The sequence below is a fragment of the Neoarius graeffei genome, chromosome 6 (assembly GCF_027579695.1).
Source record: "Neoarius graeffei isolate fNeoGra1 chromosome 6, fNeoGra1.pri, whole genome shotgun sequence".
NCBI lineage: Eukaryota > Metazoa > Chordata > Actinopteri > Siluriformes > Ariidae > Neoarius > Neoarius graeffei.
In genome coordinates, this window is record NC_083574.1 from 43,432,669 (window position 1) to 43,448,497 (window position 15,829).

The 15,829-nt window shown below is 39.6% G+C and overlaps 1 protein-coding gene across 1 annotated transcript in view; it reads right to left on the minus strand.

Annotated features, from left to right (window-relative positions):
• The window catches only part of LOC132887440 (protein arginine N-methyltransferase 8-B), a 63,343-nt gene that overhangs the window by 10,457 nt on the left and 37,057 nt on the right, over positions 1-15,829 (minus strand). The window contains exons 7-8 of the mRNA XM_060922916.1: positions 13,821-13,936; positions 3,877-4,027 (exon numbers count right to left, since the gene is read on the minus strand). Coding sequence (XP_060778899.1) covers positions 3,877-4,027; positions 13,821-13,936 — 267 coding nt within the window. The remainder of the gene's footprint in view (positions 1-3,876; positions 4,028-13,820; positions 13,937-15,829) is intronic.

Consider the following 15,829-nt stretch of genomic DNA (forward strand, 5'->3'; position numbering starts at 1 on the left):
AACAAAAGGGCCTTGCTGAGTGAAGTCCACGAGTGAAGTCCTCTTGTAAAAGTCTCCATCACTTTCCCTCACTTCCAAGCAGAACTTTATATTTCCATTGTTGCTCTTTTCCAGTTTTTCGATGTCCGTTGGTATGTTTTTCTCTCGCAAAATGCCTGAAGAATATCCAGTGAAGTTTTTGGTAGCCTTTCAGGTGTTCAGCGCATCTTTCTCTTTAAATCTTTTGGCTTTTAATGAAGCAAACCTCGTGGCCATGTTTGTGCACCAACTGTCAGTCACTCTCAAGTATGGAAGTTTTACGTCTCTGATGTGCATCTTTTCCAGTTTTTTCCATATATTTAATCCAGAAGATTAAATGCGTGAAGAATATCCAGGGAAGTTTTGGTAGCCTTTTGGGTGTTCAGCGCGTCTCTCTTTAAATCTCTTTTCCAGTGTTTTTATATCTATTGGTCTGTTTTTCTATTGTAAATATGCGTGAAGAAAATATAATGAAGTTTTGGTAGCCTTTCAGGTGTTCAGCACATCTTGAGTTTCAGTTTTCAGTTTATTTATTTCATGCTTAAACCAAGCACTGGATTAGCCTCGTCTTCTCTCTCTCTCTCTCCTGGCCGACAAAGAAATGATCGTGCACGTGCTCAACAGAAAAGTTGTATCATTGGATCTTCGCATGTGACGTCGTGTTGTCTTGACAACGTGCAATATTATAACACTATTGCATGCTCATTCTCCATTGGGTAGAGTGGCGTAATACACGGAGGATAAGCGATATGCTAACAATATTGCATGCCATCAGTAAACTCGCTAGAAGGGAACAGAATACATGTTTTTATTCCATGGAAAAAGTAGCCCATATTGGCTGGTGTTGTGGTATATCAGATATGTTCCATTCAGCTAGCATGATTTTGAACTCGTCTTCGACTCGTTCAAGATCATGCTAGCTGAATGGAATATATCTGATATACCATGAAAAAAAGCCAGAATTATTATTATTATTATACAAACACAAGCTCTTTTCCAGGTTTTCAATGTCCGGTGGTATGTTTTTCTCTTGTAAATATGCGTGAAGAATATCTAATGAAGTTTTGTTAGCCTTTCGGGTGTTCAACTCATCTTTTTCTTTCCCGGTGAACAAAGTACTACTTCTGTGCATGCACAACATAAAACACTCTCATTGGATATTCGCATCAGCTCCGATGTGTGACATGTCTTGACAACGTACAATATCGTAACAATATTGTACGCTCATTCTCCATTGGGTACAGTGATGAAACAAATGAATGAAATCTGCTAGAAGTGTGTGTGTGTGTGTGTGTGTGTGTGGTGTGTGTGTGTGTGTGTGTGTTGTGGATGCGTCCATATAATATAAAGAACGTTACATGGTGGCGTGAAGATATAAAGTTTATCTTCTCATTTTGAAAATATTTTCGCTCATTTGCTTCGCTCACTCATGAAATATACATTCACCACTCGAAGATAAACTTCATATCTTCATGCCATCATGTAATATCCTCTATATATGTCCCATATGTTATTTTATAGTTATGTCTTCAGTATTGTTCGACAATGTAGAAAATAGTCAAAATGTAGACAAACCTATGAATGAGTTAGGCATTGTCTAAACTTTTGACTGGTACTGTACTTAGAAAGTAAGGTAAGTAAATCTAAGAATGTGGTCAGTGAGAATACATAGTCTTAAACATCCAACAACAACACTACACAGACACCCCCATGACAGTGTTACTGCTGGGCTCAGAATAGTTCACTACCCTAAAGATATCTAGTCAGTGTTGGTCCTACAGGGTCTTGTTCCCCTGATAGATGATGTAGAAAAAGGCTGACAAAATGTTTAGATCCACATATGAGCTGGAATCTGTAATTGTGCACATATCTTGAGCTAACGTTGCCATTTCTCGATGGATTTTCACCAAATTTGGCAAGTAGGTCCGGGGATGACCTGGAATTTTGAAGATATAAACAAAATTTGTGTACGGGCCACAGGGAGGACACAACATTCACTCACCCCCTCTGTCAATGCCTTTCATGTTACATTTATCAAAAACTCTTGACAGACCTTCACTAAAGTTGGCACGTAGGTAGAGAAGATGGCCATAATTCGGCAGAATTCAGGAATTCCATATTTAGGTCCCCAGCAGGCCCCTGGGTGGTGGATATTTGGATGAAAGTAAGAAATATGTATCTTTCATTTCTTGGTGGATATCTTCTCTCCACCCTTCTCACTGACTCTTGCATTACATTTAAAACTATTTTTCTAATATATATACACGTGTGTGTGTGTGTATATATATATATATATATAGTGTGTGTGTGTATTTCATCTCATTATCTCTAGCCGCTTTATCCTGTACTATAGGGTCGCAAGTGAGCTGGAGCCTATCCCAGCTGACTACAGGCGAAAGGCGGGGTACACCCTGGACAAGTCGCCAGGTCATCACAGGGCTGACACATAGACACAGACAACCATTCACACCTACGGTCAATTTAGAGTCACCAGTTAACCTTACCTGCATGTCTTTGGACTGTGGGGGAAACCGGAGCACCCGGAGGAAACCCACGCGGACACGGGGAGAACATGCAAACTCCGCACAGAAAGGCCCTCGCCGGCCACGGGGCTTGAACCCGGACCTTCTTGCTGTGAGGCGACAGCACTAGCCACTACACTACTGTGCCGCCTGTGTGTGTATATATAATATAAAATATGCTGTGTTTTATATATCAGAAACTAAAATGTAAAAATCTACAAAGTGAAAATATTTTCCCAGGAGAAATGTATATCACTTGTGTTGGTCTAATAAAGAATATAAAACTAGAATTGTTTGTTTTTAATATATATTGCATACTAAAAAAAATTACATCCGAGCTTCCCCCCCCCGAACCCGGGCAATGCTGGGTAACCTGCTAGTACTATATATTGCTACAAATGCTACAAATAACGGTGCAACTCAGTAACTGTCTACCTTCATGGAAGCAAAACGTACTGATGCTAGATATTAATTGGATCAAAATTGTCAGAGGCCCTGAAACTTTCATATTTAATCAATAATGAAATAAGATCTCTTGCAGCATGGTGGTGTAGTGGTTAGCACTGTCGCCTCACAGCAAGAAGGTTCTGGGTTCGAGCCTAGCGGCCTTTCTGTGTGGAGTTTGCATGTTCTCCCCGTGTCTGCATTGGTTTCCTCCAGGTGCTCCGGTTTCCCCCACAGTCCAAAGATTAATTGGTGGCTCTAAATTGAGCGTAGGTGTGAATGTGAGTGTAAATGGTTGTGTGTCTATGTATCAGCCCTGTGATGACCTGGCGACTTGTCCAGGGTGTACCCCGCCTCTCGCCCATAGTCAGTTGGGACAGGCTCCAGCTTGCCCACGACCCTGAACAGGATAAGTGGTTACAGATAATGGATGGCTGAAATAAGATCTCAAAAATGATGAAAAAAGGATCATTGTTCTCTGATATAGTATGACCACAAGAGGGCAGTCACTATTCATAAAAATATCATTTAGTGTCAATATCAGTCATGTTCATATCAGTTCTTTTTGTAAATTAATTCAAGATAATTTAAAAACATTTTATATTTAGATTTAGCTCCTGATTTAATTATAAATGCATGCATCACTGTAAATATACTGGTAATCCAATAGAATAGTGAATGCACACATTTTCTTCAGTGGGCTCAAAACCTTCTGCCACCTTACCAAACCAAAATAGAACAGTCTATTCTCAATATACACTTCCCACTGAGCAGTATCTTGAATATAAGGTGCTTGTTTTTCTTTTTTTAAAAGAGCTTAATCCATCTGAACGTAGGTAAAAGTGAAGCCGTGCATTCAAGCAGGTGTACAGGATTCTTGCAGGATTCCCACCTGTGGAGAAGCCAGTCTTCTTGTGACACTTGGTGAACTCGATGTTGAAGTAGGTGACGAGTGCATGGACGTAGTCATTCCTCTGGATCTGCAGACAGATGGTTGAGGTGAAAGACAGGTCCTCTGGCTGCACCGTGTAGATGTCTACCTCCTGAAAAAGCCAAAGCAAGCTTTGTTAAACACACTCTTCAGTGTTAAACACTTAATTATTAAACATGTTAATTATTCAGCGTTCAGGTTCATAACTGGTGATCGTCTACAGAAAAGTAATAATTCCAATATGTTATCAGTGTAAGAAGATATCCTCGTTGGCACATGCATGTTTGCACTGCAAAAAATGGCCTTTCAAAAATAAGAAATAAAAGATTAAAACAAAGCATATTTGCTTGAATCAGGTGAAAAAAATCTGCCAATGGAACTAGTCAAATTTGACTTGGTAAGATTTCTTAAAGTAAGATGAAAAATCTAACCTGTTTTTAGATGAAATAATTCCAAAATAAGATTGGGGAACTTATTATGCGAGATCTGATTAACTCAAAATAATCAAAATAGTTCTTATAACAAGATCGTACTTCTTAGATTTAGCCATTCAAGTCATTTTTATTTATTTCATTTTAAGGGTATTTCACTTAAATTCATGACAAAGTCTTAGCAGTAAAAACTGAATTTAAGATAAATATACTAATATTAGGATTGTTAAATTCTACAACTAAGCATTGCTAGCTTAAAAGATTCTCCTTTTGTGACCTGTAATTAGTAAAATACTCTAGATATGAGACCAGAGACTATCTTGAATCAAGTTGACGACACGTGTAGCATTGCAACAAGTTGATTTTTTTCCCCATTTCAACATTCAAACATTAAAACATCTCTTAAGATTCCACTTCCCCAGGACCTCAGGCACCAAAAAAAAAAAAGTCTACGCATTTTGACTTACAGTGCTTACACAACGCCAAAGCAACAGTGCATTTTGGGGGCACTGACTATTCATGTGTACGAGGGGTTTACAAGATCAGGCACAAAAAAAACCCAAACAAACAAAAAAAACCCACTGAACTTAACTCACAGCATTCCAAAACGACCTCACTAAAATGCCCTCCACTCACTCATAGCCTTTTTGAAGGCACTTGTCTGGTCTAGAGTCTGTACAGCATCTAGAAGGAGCTCACTCTGAATGACTGAGAAAACAGTCGCAGTAAACTTAGGATCTGTAAGGTGGAGATGAATTGTAATGAAAGATTCAAAGATGGGGCGGCACAGTGGTGTAGTGGTTAGTGCTGTCGCCTCACAGCAAGAAGGTCCGGGTTCGAGCCCCGGGGCCGGCGAGGGCCTTTCTGTGTGGAGTTTGCATGTTCTCCCCGTGTCCGCGTGGGTTTCCTCTGGGTGCTCCGGTTTCCCCCACAGTCCAAAGACATGCAGGTTAGGTTAACTGGTGACTCTAAATTGACCGTAGGTGTGAATGTGAGTGTGAATGGTTGTCTGTGTCTATGTGTCAGCCCTGTGATGACCTGGCGACTTGTCCAGGGTGTACCCCGCCTTTCGCCCGTAGTCAGCTGGGATAGGCTCCAGCTTGCCTGCGACCCTGTAGAAGGATAAAGCGGCTAGAGATAATGAGATGAGATGAGATTCAAAGATTTCAGTAAAGTTCATTTATTCCCAAAACAAGCATACTTTGGTTTTTTTTTTCTTGAAACAAGATGAACCGCATTTGACAAATGTCCAAAATGTACTTACTTGTTTTTTAAAAACCTTGTTTTATTTTCAAAGGTGCTCCAAATAAGACTTTTTCAAGACATTTTGTCTATACAAGATTTTCAAGATGGACTGTCTAAAAACTAGCCTTTCTAGCTAAATAAGGTTTTGCTTGTTGGGCAATTATGTCTTATAATAAGGGTGGCTAGATGTTTTGACTTGAAAATAGACAAACTTACTAAGATTTTTATTTTTTGCAGTGTGTAAAGCCATTGATTAGGACGTATCCTCATTTATACCACTGTGTCATTTGAATTCTCGAGTCTGATTGGTCAGAAGGTGTTGAATAACCTTTTATAACAGCAGTTTGGACAGTAGTGCCAGATGCAAGACAAATCCCGAGTTTATGGTACCAGTCATAAGTTTGGACACCTGGAGTGGTTTTCAAGTAACAGGTGTGCCTCGTCAAAAGTTAATTAGTGGAATATTCTTACCTCCTTAATGTGTTTTGAAATCAAACAGTAAATAGTAAAAATACAATAAATAGCCCTATTCCGCAGCTGTAGTAATCCATATTATGTCAAGAACTGCTCACCTAAGTAAAGAGAAGTGACATCCATCATTACTTTAAGACATGAAGTGTCATTTGTTGTTATTTAACAAAGCGAAGGATATAATGACTGGTTATTAAAATGAAAGTGCAACCATAAATGAACTCCTGTCGTGGACAATTCCACAGCAATGAATATAAGTAGAAGGAGATTAAAAAGTATGATGTAACATTCCTGAGGAAATAAAATACCTTAATGCTTGCTGTAGTTTAAGAGGAATAAAACACTTTAGGATGCGGTCACCAATCAAACCACCCCATCACTGATCATTTTCTTCTATCAGCACACCCTGTTGTTGATTTTTATATGACCAATCTGTTACACTGGAAGTGATATAATACTTTAAAGTAACAATAATAATAATCATCATCGCTTATACTTGATGTTGCTCTGGGTCATTCTGTCTTGCAAAACTACAGCCTCCAGATTCAGTACTTCACTCATTTGGAATAAACATGAAACTAGCTATATCATCACTCTGGTCCATTTGAAAAGTAATTAATGAGTGATTGTACACTACCATTCAAAAGTTTGGGGTCACTTTGAAATTTCCTTATTTTTGAAAGAAAAGCACTATTCTTTTCAATGAAGATCACTTTAAACTAATCAGAAATCCACTCTATACATTGCTAATGTGCTAAATGACTATTCTAGCTGCAAATGTCTGGTTTTTGGTGCAATATCTCCATAGGTGTATAGAGGCCCATTTCCAGCAACTCTCACTCCAGTGTTCTAATGGTACAATGTGTTTGCTCATTGCCTCAGAAGGCTAATGGATGATTAGAAAACCCTTGTACAATCATGTTAGCACAGCTGAAAACAGTTGAGCTCTTTAGAGAAGCTATAAAACTGACCTTCCTTTGAGCAGATTGAGTTTCTGGAGCATCACATTTGTGGGGTCGATTAAATGCTCAAAATGGCCAGAAAAATGTCTTGACTATATTTTCTATACATTTTACAACTTATGGTGGTAAATAAAAGTGTGACTTTTCATGGAAAACACAAAATTGTCTGGGTGACCCCAAACTTTTGAACGGTAGGGTAAATACAATTTAAGAAATAAAACAATGTTGAATTTTATAGTGTTTTCTTTTTTTTCTGTCTAGTACTGTATATTTCCATAGACCAGTGTTGTCATGCTGTTTTTTTTTTGTTGTTGTTGTTTTGATGCCCCCACTGCAGTGGCGACTGGTGAAAAAAAAAATTCTTGGTGGGGCTGGTGTGCTAATAGATTTCCCTGCCTAGTCCAGTATAAGCATTCAAATGAATAGTCAGAAAATGACGGTAATTCCACAATAATATTTCTGCATAAATATGACCTAAAACAACATCAGATTTTCACACAAGTCCTAAAAGTAGATAAAGAGAACCCAGTTAAACAAATGAGACAAAAATATTATACTTGGTCATTTATTTATTGAGGAAAATGATCCAATATTACATATCTGTGAGTGGCAAAAGTATATGAACCTTTGCTTTCAGTATCTGGTGTGACCCCCTTGTGCAGCAATAACTGCAACTAAACGTTTCCGGTAACTGTTGATCAGTCCTGCACACCGGCTTGGAGGAATTTTAGCCCATTCCTCCGTACAGAACAGCTTCAACTCTGGGATGTTGGTGGGTTTCCTCACATGAACTGCTTGCTTCAGGTCCTTCCATAATATTTTGAGTGGATTAAGGTCAGGACTTTGACTTGGCCATTCCAAAACATTAACTTTTATTCTTCTTTAACCATTCTTTAGTAGGACGACTTGTGTGCTTAGGGTCGTTGTCTTGCTGCATGACCCACCTTCTCTTGAGATTCAGTTCATGGACAGATGTCCTGACATTTTCCTTTAGAATTGGCTGGTATAATTCAGAATTCATTGTTCCATCAATGATGGCAAGCCGTCCTGGCCCAGATGCAGCAAAACAGGCCCAAACCATGATACTACCACCACCATGTTTCACAGATGGGATAAGGTTCTTATGCTGGAATGCAGTGTTTTCCTTTCTCCAAACATAACGCTTCTCATTTAAACCAAAAAGTTCTATTTTGGTCTCATCCATCCACAAAACATTTTTCCAATAGCCTTCTGGCTTGTCCACGTGATCTTTAGCAAACTGCAGATGAGCAGCAATGTTCTTTTTGGAGAGCAGTGGCTTTCTCCTTGCAACCCTGCCATGCACACCATTGTTGTTCAGCGTTCTCCTGATGGTGGACTCATGAACATAAGCCAATGTGAGAGAGGCCTTCAGTAGCTTAGAAGTTACCCTGGGGTCCTTTGTGACCTCGCTGACTATTACACGCCTTGCTCTTGGAGTGATCTTTGTTGGTCGACCACTCCGGGGGAGGGTAACAATGGTCTTGCATTTCCTCCATTTGTACACAATCTGTCTGACTGTGGATTGGTGGAGTCCAAACTCTTTCGAGATGGTTTTGTAACCTTTTCCAGCCTGATGAGCATCAACAACATTTTTTTCTGAGATCCTCAGAAATCTCCTTTATTCGTGCCATGATACACTTCCACAAACATGTGTTGTGAAGATCAGACTTTGATAGATCCCTGTTCTTTAAATAAAACAGGGTGCCCACTCACACCTGATTGTCATCCCATTGATTGAAAACACCTGACTCTAATTTCACCTTCAAATTAACTGCTAATCCTAGAGGTTCACATACTTTTGCCACTCACAGATATGTAATATTGGATCATTTTCCTCAATAAATAAATGACCAAGTATAATATTTTTGTCTCATTTGTTTAACTGCATTCTCTTTATCTACTTTTAGGACTTGTGTGAAAATCTGATGATGTTTTAGGTCATATTTATGCAGAAATGTAGAAAATTCTAAAGGGTTCACAAACTTTCAAGCACCACTATTTTGAAACAAGCATATAAACAATTTGCATTACAGCTGTTCAATGACAGTCGTCAGGCTGTCAGAGATGCTGACCAATCAAATTTGAGAATGCAACAGCAATGTTGTATCAGTTGAATCAATAAATAAATTGAAAATGAATTAAAAAGCCATATGCTGTGCTGGAACTTTACAGTTGCCTCGTGAGATAAAACAGGACATAATCCTTTTCAGATAGTTTGTCCACTATAAAGCTACATCGCATCACTAACATTTGGTTTATGAAGCTACATTAGCAGCAACCTGTAGTCATAGTAATGTTGTGTGAATTTATTAATGTGCTCTCATTGGCTTCTTAGTGCACATTAGGTTACTGTCTGTGATTGGTAGAAGAGAGCAACTGGACTTGCTTGAAGATTCTTGAAAATGTTTCGCCTCTCATCCAAAAGGCTTCCTCAGTTCTGTCTGACTAATAGGGAGTATCAAGTATTTATCCTCTCATGGATCATCATAGAATCCGAATCAGAATGCTGATGGCTGCATTGTAGGTGGCTGATAAAAGATGTCATAGACACCCACCTCTGTTCAGTGATGGTCATTCCAGGTTGACAAAAATGAACGATCCTCTCTGGCTAAGATGTCTGCCAGTTTTCTGAAGTCCTCTCATACTCCCGCACCAGTCAAAGGGATCTCATCCCAAAGTGCATAGAAACATATCTGTGAAGAATCTCAGTCATCCAGGTACATAGTAATCTGTGGTTGGTAGAAGAGAGCAACTGGACTTGCTTGAAGATTCTTGAAAACGTTTCACCTCTCGTCCGAAAGGCTTCCTCAGTTCTGTCTGACTAATAGGGAGTATCAAGTATTTATCCTCTCATGGATCATCATAGAATCCGAATCAGAATGCTGATGGCTGCATTGCATCACAGATTACTATGTACCTGGATGACTGAGATTCTTCACAGATATGTTTCTACGCACTTTGGGATGAGTTCCCTTCGACTGGTGCGGGAGTATGAGAGGACTTCCAGAAAACTGGCAGACATCTTAGCCAGACAGGATCGTTCATTTTTGTCAACCTGGAACGACCATCACTGAACAGAGGTGGGTGTCTATGACATCTTTTATCAGCCACCTACAATGCAGCCATCAGCATTCTGATTCGGATTCTATGATGATCCATGAGAGGATAAATACTTGATACTCCCTATTAGACAGACAGAACTGAGGAAGCCTTTCGGATGAGAGGCGAAACGTTTTCAAGAATCTTCAAGCAAGTCCAGTTGCTTTCTTCTACCAATCACAGATTACTACCGTATGTACCTGGATGACTGAGAGTCTTCACAGATAGGTTACTGTCTGAAATAAATCATCTCTCTACTGTGTCCCTCTCAGAGGAGCACAGTGTGTTTTGAGCAGATCCTTAGCTGTAGTTTATCCAATCGTGCATTTATGTAAATATACAAGCCGCTCATCAGCCCAGAAACTAGTAACAGAGCTAGAGATATTAGCTCAGAAAGGAGAGTTGTCATTTTATTTACCCTCTGAGTAGCAAACTGGTTAACACTGTCACCTCACAGCAAGAAGGTTCTGGGTTTGAACCCAGCGGGCGGCGAGGGCCTTTCTGTGTGGAGTTTGCATGTTCCCCCCGTGTCCGTGTGGGTTTCCTCCAGGTGCTCCAGTTTCCCCCACAATCCAAAGACATGCGGTTCGGTTAACATGGGGCGGCCTTGGGCTGAAGTGCCCTTGAGCAAAGCACCTAACCCCCAACTGCTCCCATAGCTGCCCACTGCTCTGGGTATGTGTGTGTGCTCATTGCTCACGCGTGTGTGCATGCGTGGGTTCACTGCTTCAGATGGGTTAAATGCAGAGGACGAATTTCATTGTGCCTGAGTGTGCATGTGACAAATAAAGGCTACTTCTTCTACGATGTTTATTCACCCGATGTCAAATATCTAATCTGTTCAGAGTCCATGTGGCTAGTCAGAAGTGGTAACTTGAAGTGCCACTACAAAAAAATCATCGTAACTTCACAAAAATGCATTGAATTGTCTTATTTATAGCCATGAAAAAGGTAAAAGGTAACTGTTGTTACTATTTAGTCATGTCAGTTGCTTATCTGGACCTTTTTGTAAGCAAGGAATTTTAGGTAACTGGACCTTATAAGGCTAATAAGCGTATTTTGATCTACATTTATAGTTCAGATCTTTGCTGATATCACAGAAGTATTTGGTTGAATATATCTGGCAAAATAATAATAATAATAATAATAATAATAATGGCTTCGATTTAATGTTGATTCTGTGTCTGAAAAGGTGTCAAAACGTAACAGAAAAAAAGCATTAAGCAATACAGTGGTGCTTGAAAGTTTGTGAACCCTTGAGAATTTTCTATATTTCTGCATAAATATGACCTAAAACGACATCAGATTTTCACACAAGTCCTAAAAGTAGATAAAGAGAACCCAGTTAAACAAATGAGACAAAAATATTATACTTGGTCATTTATTTATTGAGGAAAATGATCCAATATTACATATCTGTGAGTGGCAAAAGTATGTGAACCTCTAGGATTAGCAGTTAATTTGAAAGTGAAATTAGAGTCAGGTGTTTTCAATCAGTGGGATGACAATCAGGTGTGAGTGGGCACCCTGTTTTATTTAAAGAACAGGGATCTATCAAAGTCTGATCTTCACAACACGTTTGTGGAAGTGCATCATGGCACGAACAAAGGAGATTTCTGAGGACCTCAGAAAAAGTGTTGTTGATGCTCATCAGGCTGGAAAAGGTTATAAAACCATCTCGAAAGAGTTTGGACTCCACCAATCCACAGTCAGACAGATTGTGTACAAATGGAGGAAATTCAAGGCCATTGTTACCTTCCCCAGGAGTGGTTGACCAACAAAGATCACTCCAAGAGCAAGGCGTGTAATAGTCGGCGAGGTCACGAAGGACCCCAGAGTAACTTCTAAGCAACTGAAGGCCTCTCTCACATTGGCTAATGTTAATGTTTATGAGTCCACCATCAGGAGAACAGTGAACAACAATGGTGTGCATGGCAGGGTTGCAAGGAGAAAGCCACTGCTCTCCAAAAAGAACATTGCTGCTCATCTGCAGTTTGCTAAAGATCACGTGGACAAGCCAGAAGGTTATTGGAAAAATGTTTTGTGGATGGATGAGACCAAAATAGAACTTTTTGGTTTAAATGAGAAGCGTTACATTTGGAGAAAGGAAAACACTGCATTCCAGCATAAGAACCTTATCCCATCTGTGAAACATGGTGATGGTAGTATCATGGTTTGGGCCTGTTTTGCTGCATCTGGGCCAGGATGGCTTGCCATCATTGATGGAACAATGAATTCTGAATTATACCAGCAAATTCTAAAGGAAAATATCAGGACATCTGCCCATGAACTGAATCTCAAGAGAAGGTGGGTCATGCAGCAAGACCACGACCCTAAGCACACAAGTCGTTCTACCAAAGAATGGTTAAAGAAGAATAAAGTGAATGTTTTAGGATGGCCAAGTCAAAGTCCTGACCTTAATCCAATCGAAATGTTGCGGAAGGACCTGAAGCGAGCAGTTCATGTGAGGAAACCCACCAACATCCCAGAGTTGAAGCTGTTCTGTACGGAGGAATGGGCTAAAATTCCTCCAAGCCGGTGTGCAGGACTGATCAACAATTACCGGAAACGTTTAGTTGCAGTTATTGCTGCACAAGGGGGTCATACCAGATACTGAAAGCAAAGGTTCACATACTTTTGCCACTCACAGATATGTAATATTGGATCATTTTCCTCGATAAATAAATGACCAAGTATAATATTTTGTCTCATTTGTTTAACTGGGTTCTCTTTATCTACTTTTAGCACTTGTGTGAAAATCTGATAATGTTTTAGGTCATATTTATGCAGAAATATAGAAAATTCTAAAGGGTTCACAAACTTTCAAGCACCACTGTAAGTTATATTCATGTTCATACACATGCATATGGGTGGCACGGTGATGTAGTGGTTAGTGCTGTCGCCTCACAGCAAGAAGGTCTGGGTTCGAGCCTCGTGGCCGGCGAGGGCCTTTCTGTGTGGAGTTTGCATGTTCTCCCCGTGTCCGCGTGGGTTTCCTCCGGGTGCTCCGGTTTCCCCCACAGTCCAAAGACATGCAGGTTAGGTTAACTGGTGACTCTAAATTGACCGTAGGTGTGAATGTGAGTGTGAATGGTTGTCTGTGTCTATGTGTCAGCCCTGTGATGACCTGGCGACTTGTCCAGGGTGTACCCCGCCTTTCGCCCGTAGTCAGCTGGGATAGGCTCCAGCTTGCCTGCGACCCTGTAGAACAGGATAAAGCGGGTAGAGATAATGAGATGGGAGACACATGCATATGTATCATGTTTATAACTGTGTGTGTAGATCTAGTGTATGTATATCTTTTGAGTTGTTGAAATACATGTATGTTACATGACTCCTCAAATCCTTATGAGACTCCGGTCTCCCTGCATGCATCCAAATGAACCTGATCATCCTTATCCAACACTTCACTGTGAAATGAGACTTCGTTTCTCTGAATCATTAAACAACAGCCATGCCTCATTAGTGAACTAATGACCAGCCAAGTCTATAAAGCAGATCATTTTCACAGTCAGCTAAACATTTTATTAACTCCAAACCTAAAACACATCATTACAAGTGGGAGAGGAAGTAATGTCTTCATTAACTGACTAAAGAAGGTGCATCTGTGCATGTGTAGCAACATACACACACATAAAACTTGTACATATCAAGGAAAAGTGCAAAGGTTGCTTACTTTGATGAGGCACGCATTGGTCACCACTTGCTTTGGGTCCACGATATCAACCAGTGGCTCTTTCATTGCTACGTTTTTGATGCAGGTCATATCAAAGCCATAGACATTCTCCCACCCTGTGTATATACACACACACACACACACACACACACACACAGAGAGAAAGAGAGATTTCATGGTATTAAAGCACTTGGTTTCCCGCCAAGTTCCAGTCTCAGTTTAATGATTCAGTCATTATCAGAGACAGAGACAGAAAATTGTATCAAATTACTATACTTGCAAGATATTTCTCCAATTCAGGTCTCATCACAATCACCAGCAAACCAAAATGTTCCCAGGAAATGATACTTAGAAGAGATGGATTTGTATTTAATTTTGGAGGTATTTCAGTAATAATGCTTTTTTTTTCTTTTTTTTTTTTTTGAAACCGTCACAGAGTCTGAGGTACCTACCCAGTCCACATCAAGAAATGTCTTATATATGCACAATAGCCCATATATCACTCCCCCTTATTTCCTTCTTGCTCTGACCTCCCATCAGCCAAAATTTGTTTTGAAGACCATGCATTGAAAAACCTAAATGCTTGTTGGGGTGGCTTCATAGAAAAATCCAGCAGCCTTAGACATCATAAAAAGTTACAGAAATGCCTACACTTTGGAGAAAGTTGTAAATCATGGGCATTTTAGTGGTACGGATTGGCACCCGTAGTGGTACGTCTGGCAGCTTGGTAAAACATATTAATGTATTTTAATTAGATCATTTAAACATTTTAAACCACTGCCTTCTGTCATAAGTATAGAGCGTGTAAGTGCTCTTGTCGGTTTTGATGATGATTTGAAGTTGCGTGAACATCTGGGACATTTTCACAGCTGCCATCTGAATTGTTTAGGCTTATGGTGATTTCATGGAGCTATCAAACATCATGATTAAAATATGAGGAAAGCACACTCAACTAGTCAGGTTTTGAACATCTTTAAGTAGACTGAATATTGATTATCAAAATATTTTATAGATTATTTTATTCTATAGCCCTGTGATGACCTGGCGACTTGTCCAGGGTGTACCCCGCCTTTCGCCCGTAGTCAGCTGGGATAGGCTCCAGCTTGCCTGCGACCCTATAGAACAGGATAAAGCGGCTAGAGATAATGAGATGAGATGAGATTTTATTCTATTCGCATTCAATGGATATGAGCAATCATGTGCTCTGATTGGCTACTTTACTACTAGGACATCTGCTCATGTACTGTGAGTAGAGAAAAACAAAATGGCGGCGCGTGTTGCTAAACCAACCAAGGATGAAATAAAAACTCTACTCGAAAACAAAACCCCCAAAATTATCAAGTATTTAAAAGAAACAGAAATAGCTAAAAGAATGTATGTTTGTTCCCCCCCTCCCCAGATCGCCTGTTCCACACTCCAGCCCAGTTGGTGGCAGTAACGCACCTTTAAGTTGGTTTGCCATCTGCCAAAAAACCCTAAAGAAGAAAAAGAACCCCCCCCCCAAAAAAAAAGCACCAAAATATGGAATAAAAGTATTTGATGGTAATAACGTATCTTTTCTTTATTTTTCAAGAATTATTATTACAGCATTTTTCACAAATTGCTCCTGTTATTTCGCCGGTTTGTTTACATTCTAAGCGGAAATGATTTTGTTGGACCTTTTGTATGAAGTTTTAATTTATTGAATTTGCAAAAAATAAAAATGCTCCGCTTCTCAAAATCCAGTGAATGTGGATAGAATAAAAGTTATTCTACTCAATCTCATCATACATGGCTATGCGCCTCGTCAGCTACCAGCTCATATACGACTCGATTTCATGGAATAACTGTTAAATATTTTATGACAAAATAAAAAATGCCTTAAATGTTCAGTGCGAACTCAAGTTTTCCAGCGAGTTTTCCCAAGTTTCTTAAAAGAAAGTGGAAAAAAAAAATCATGAGATAATCATTTTCACAGTTACACCAATCTGCTGACTCAAATGATCTCATCCAAAATGAGTTACTCATAA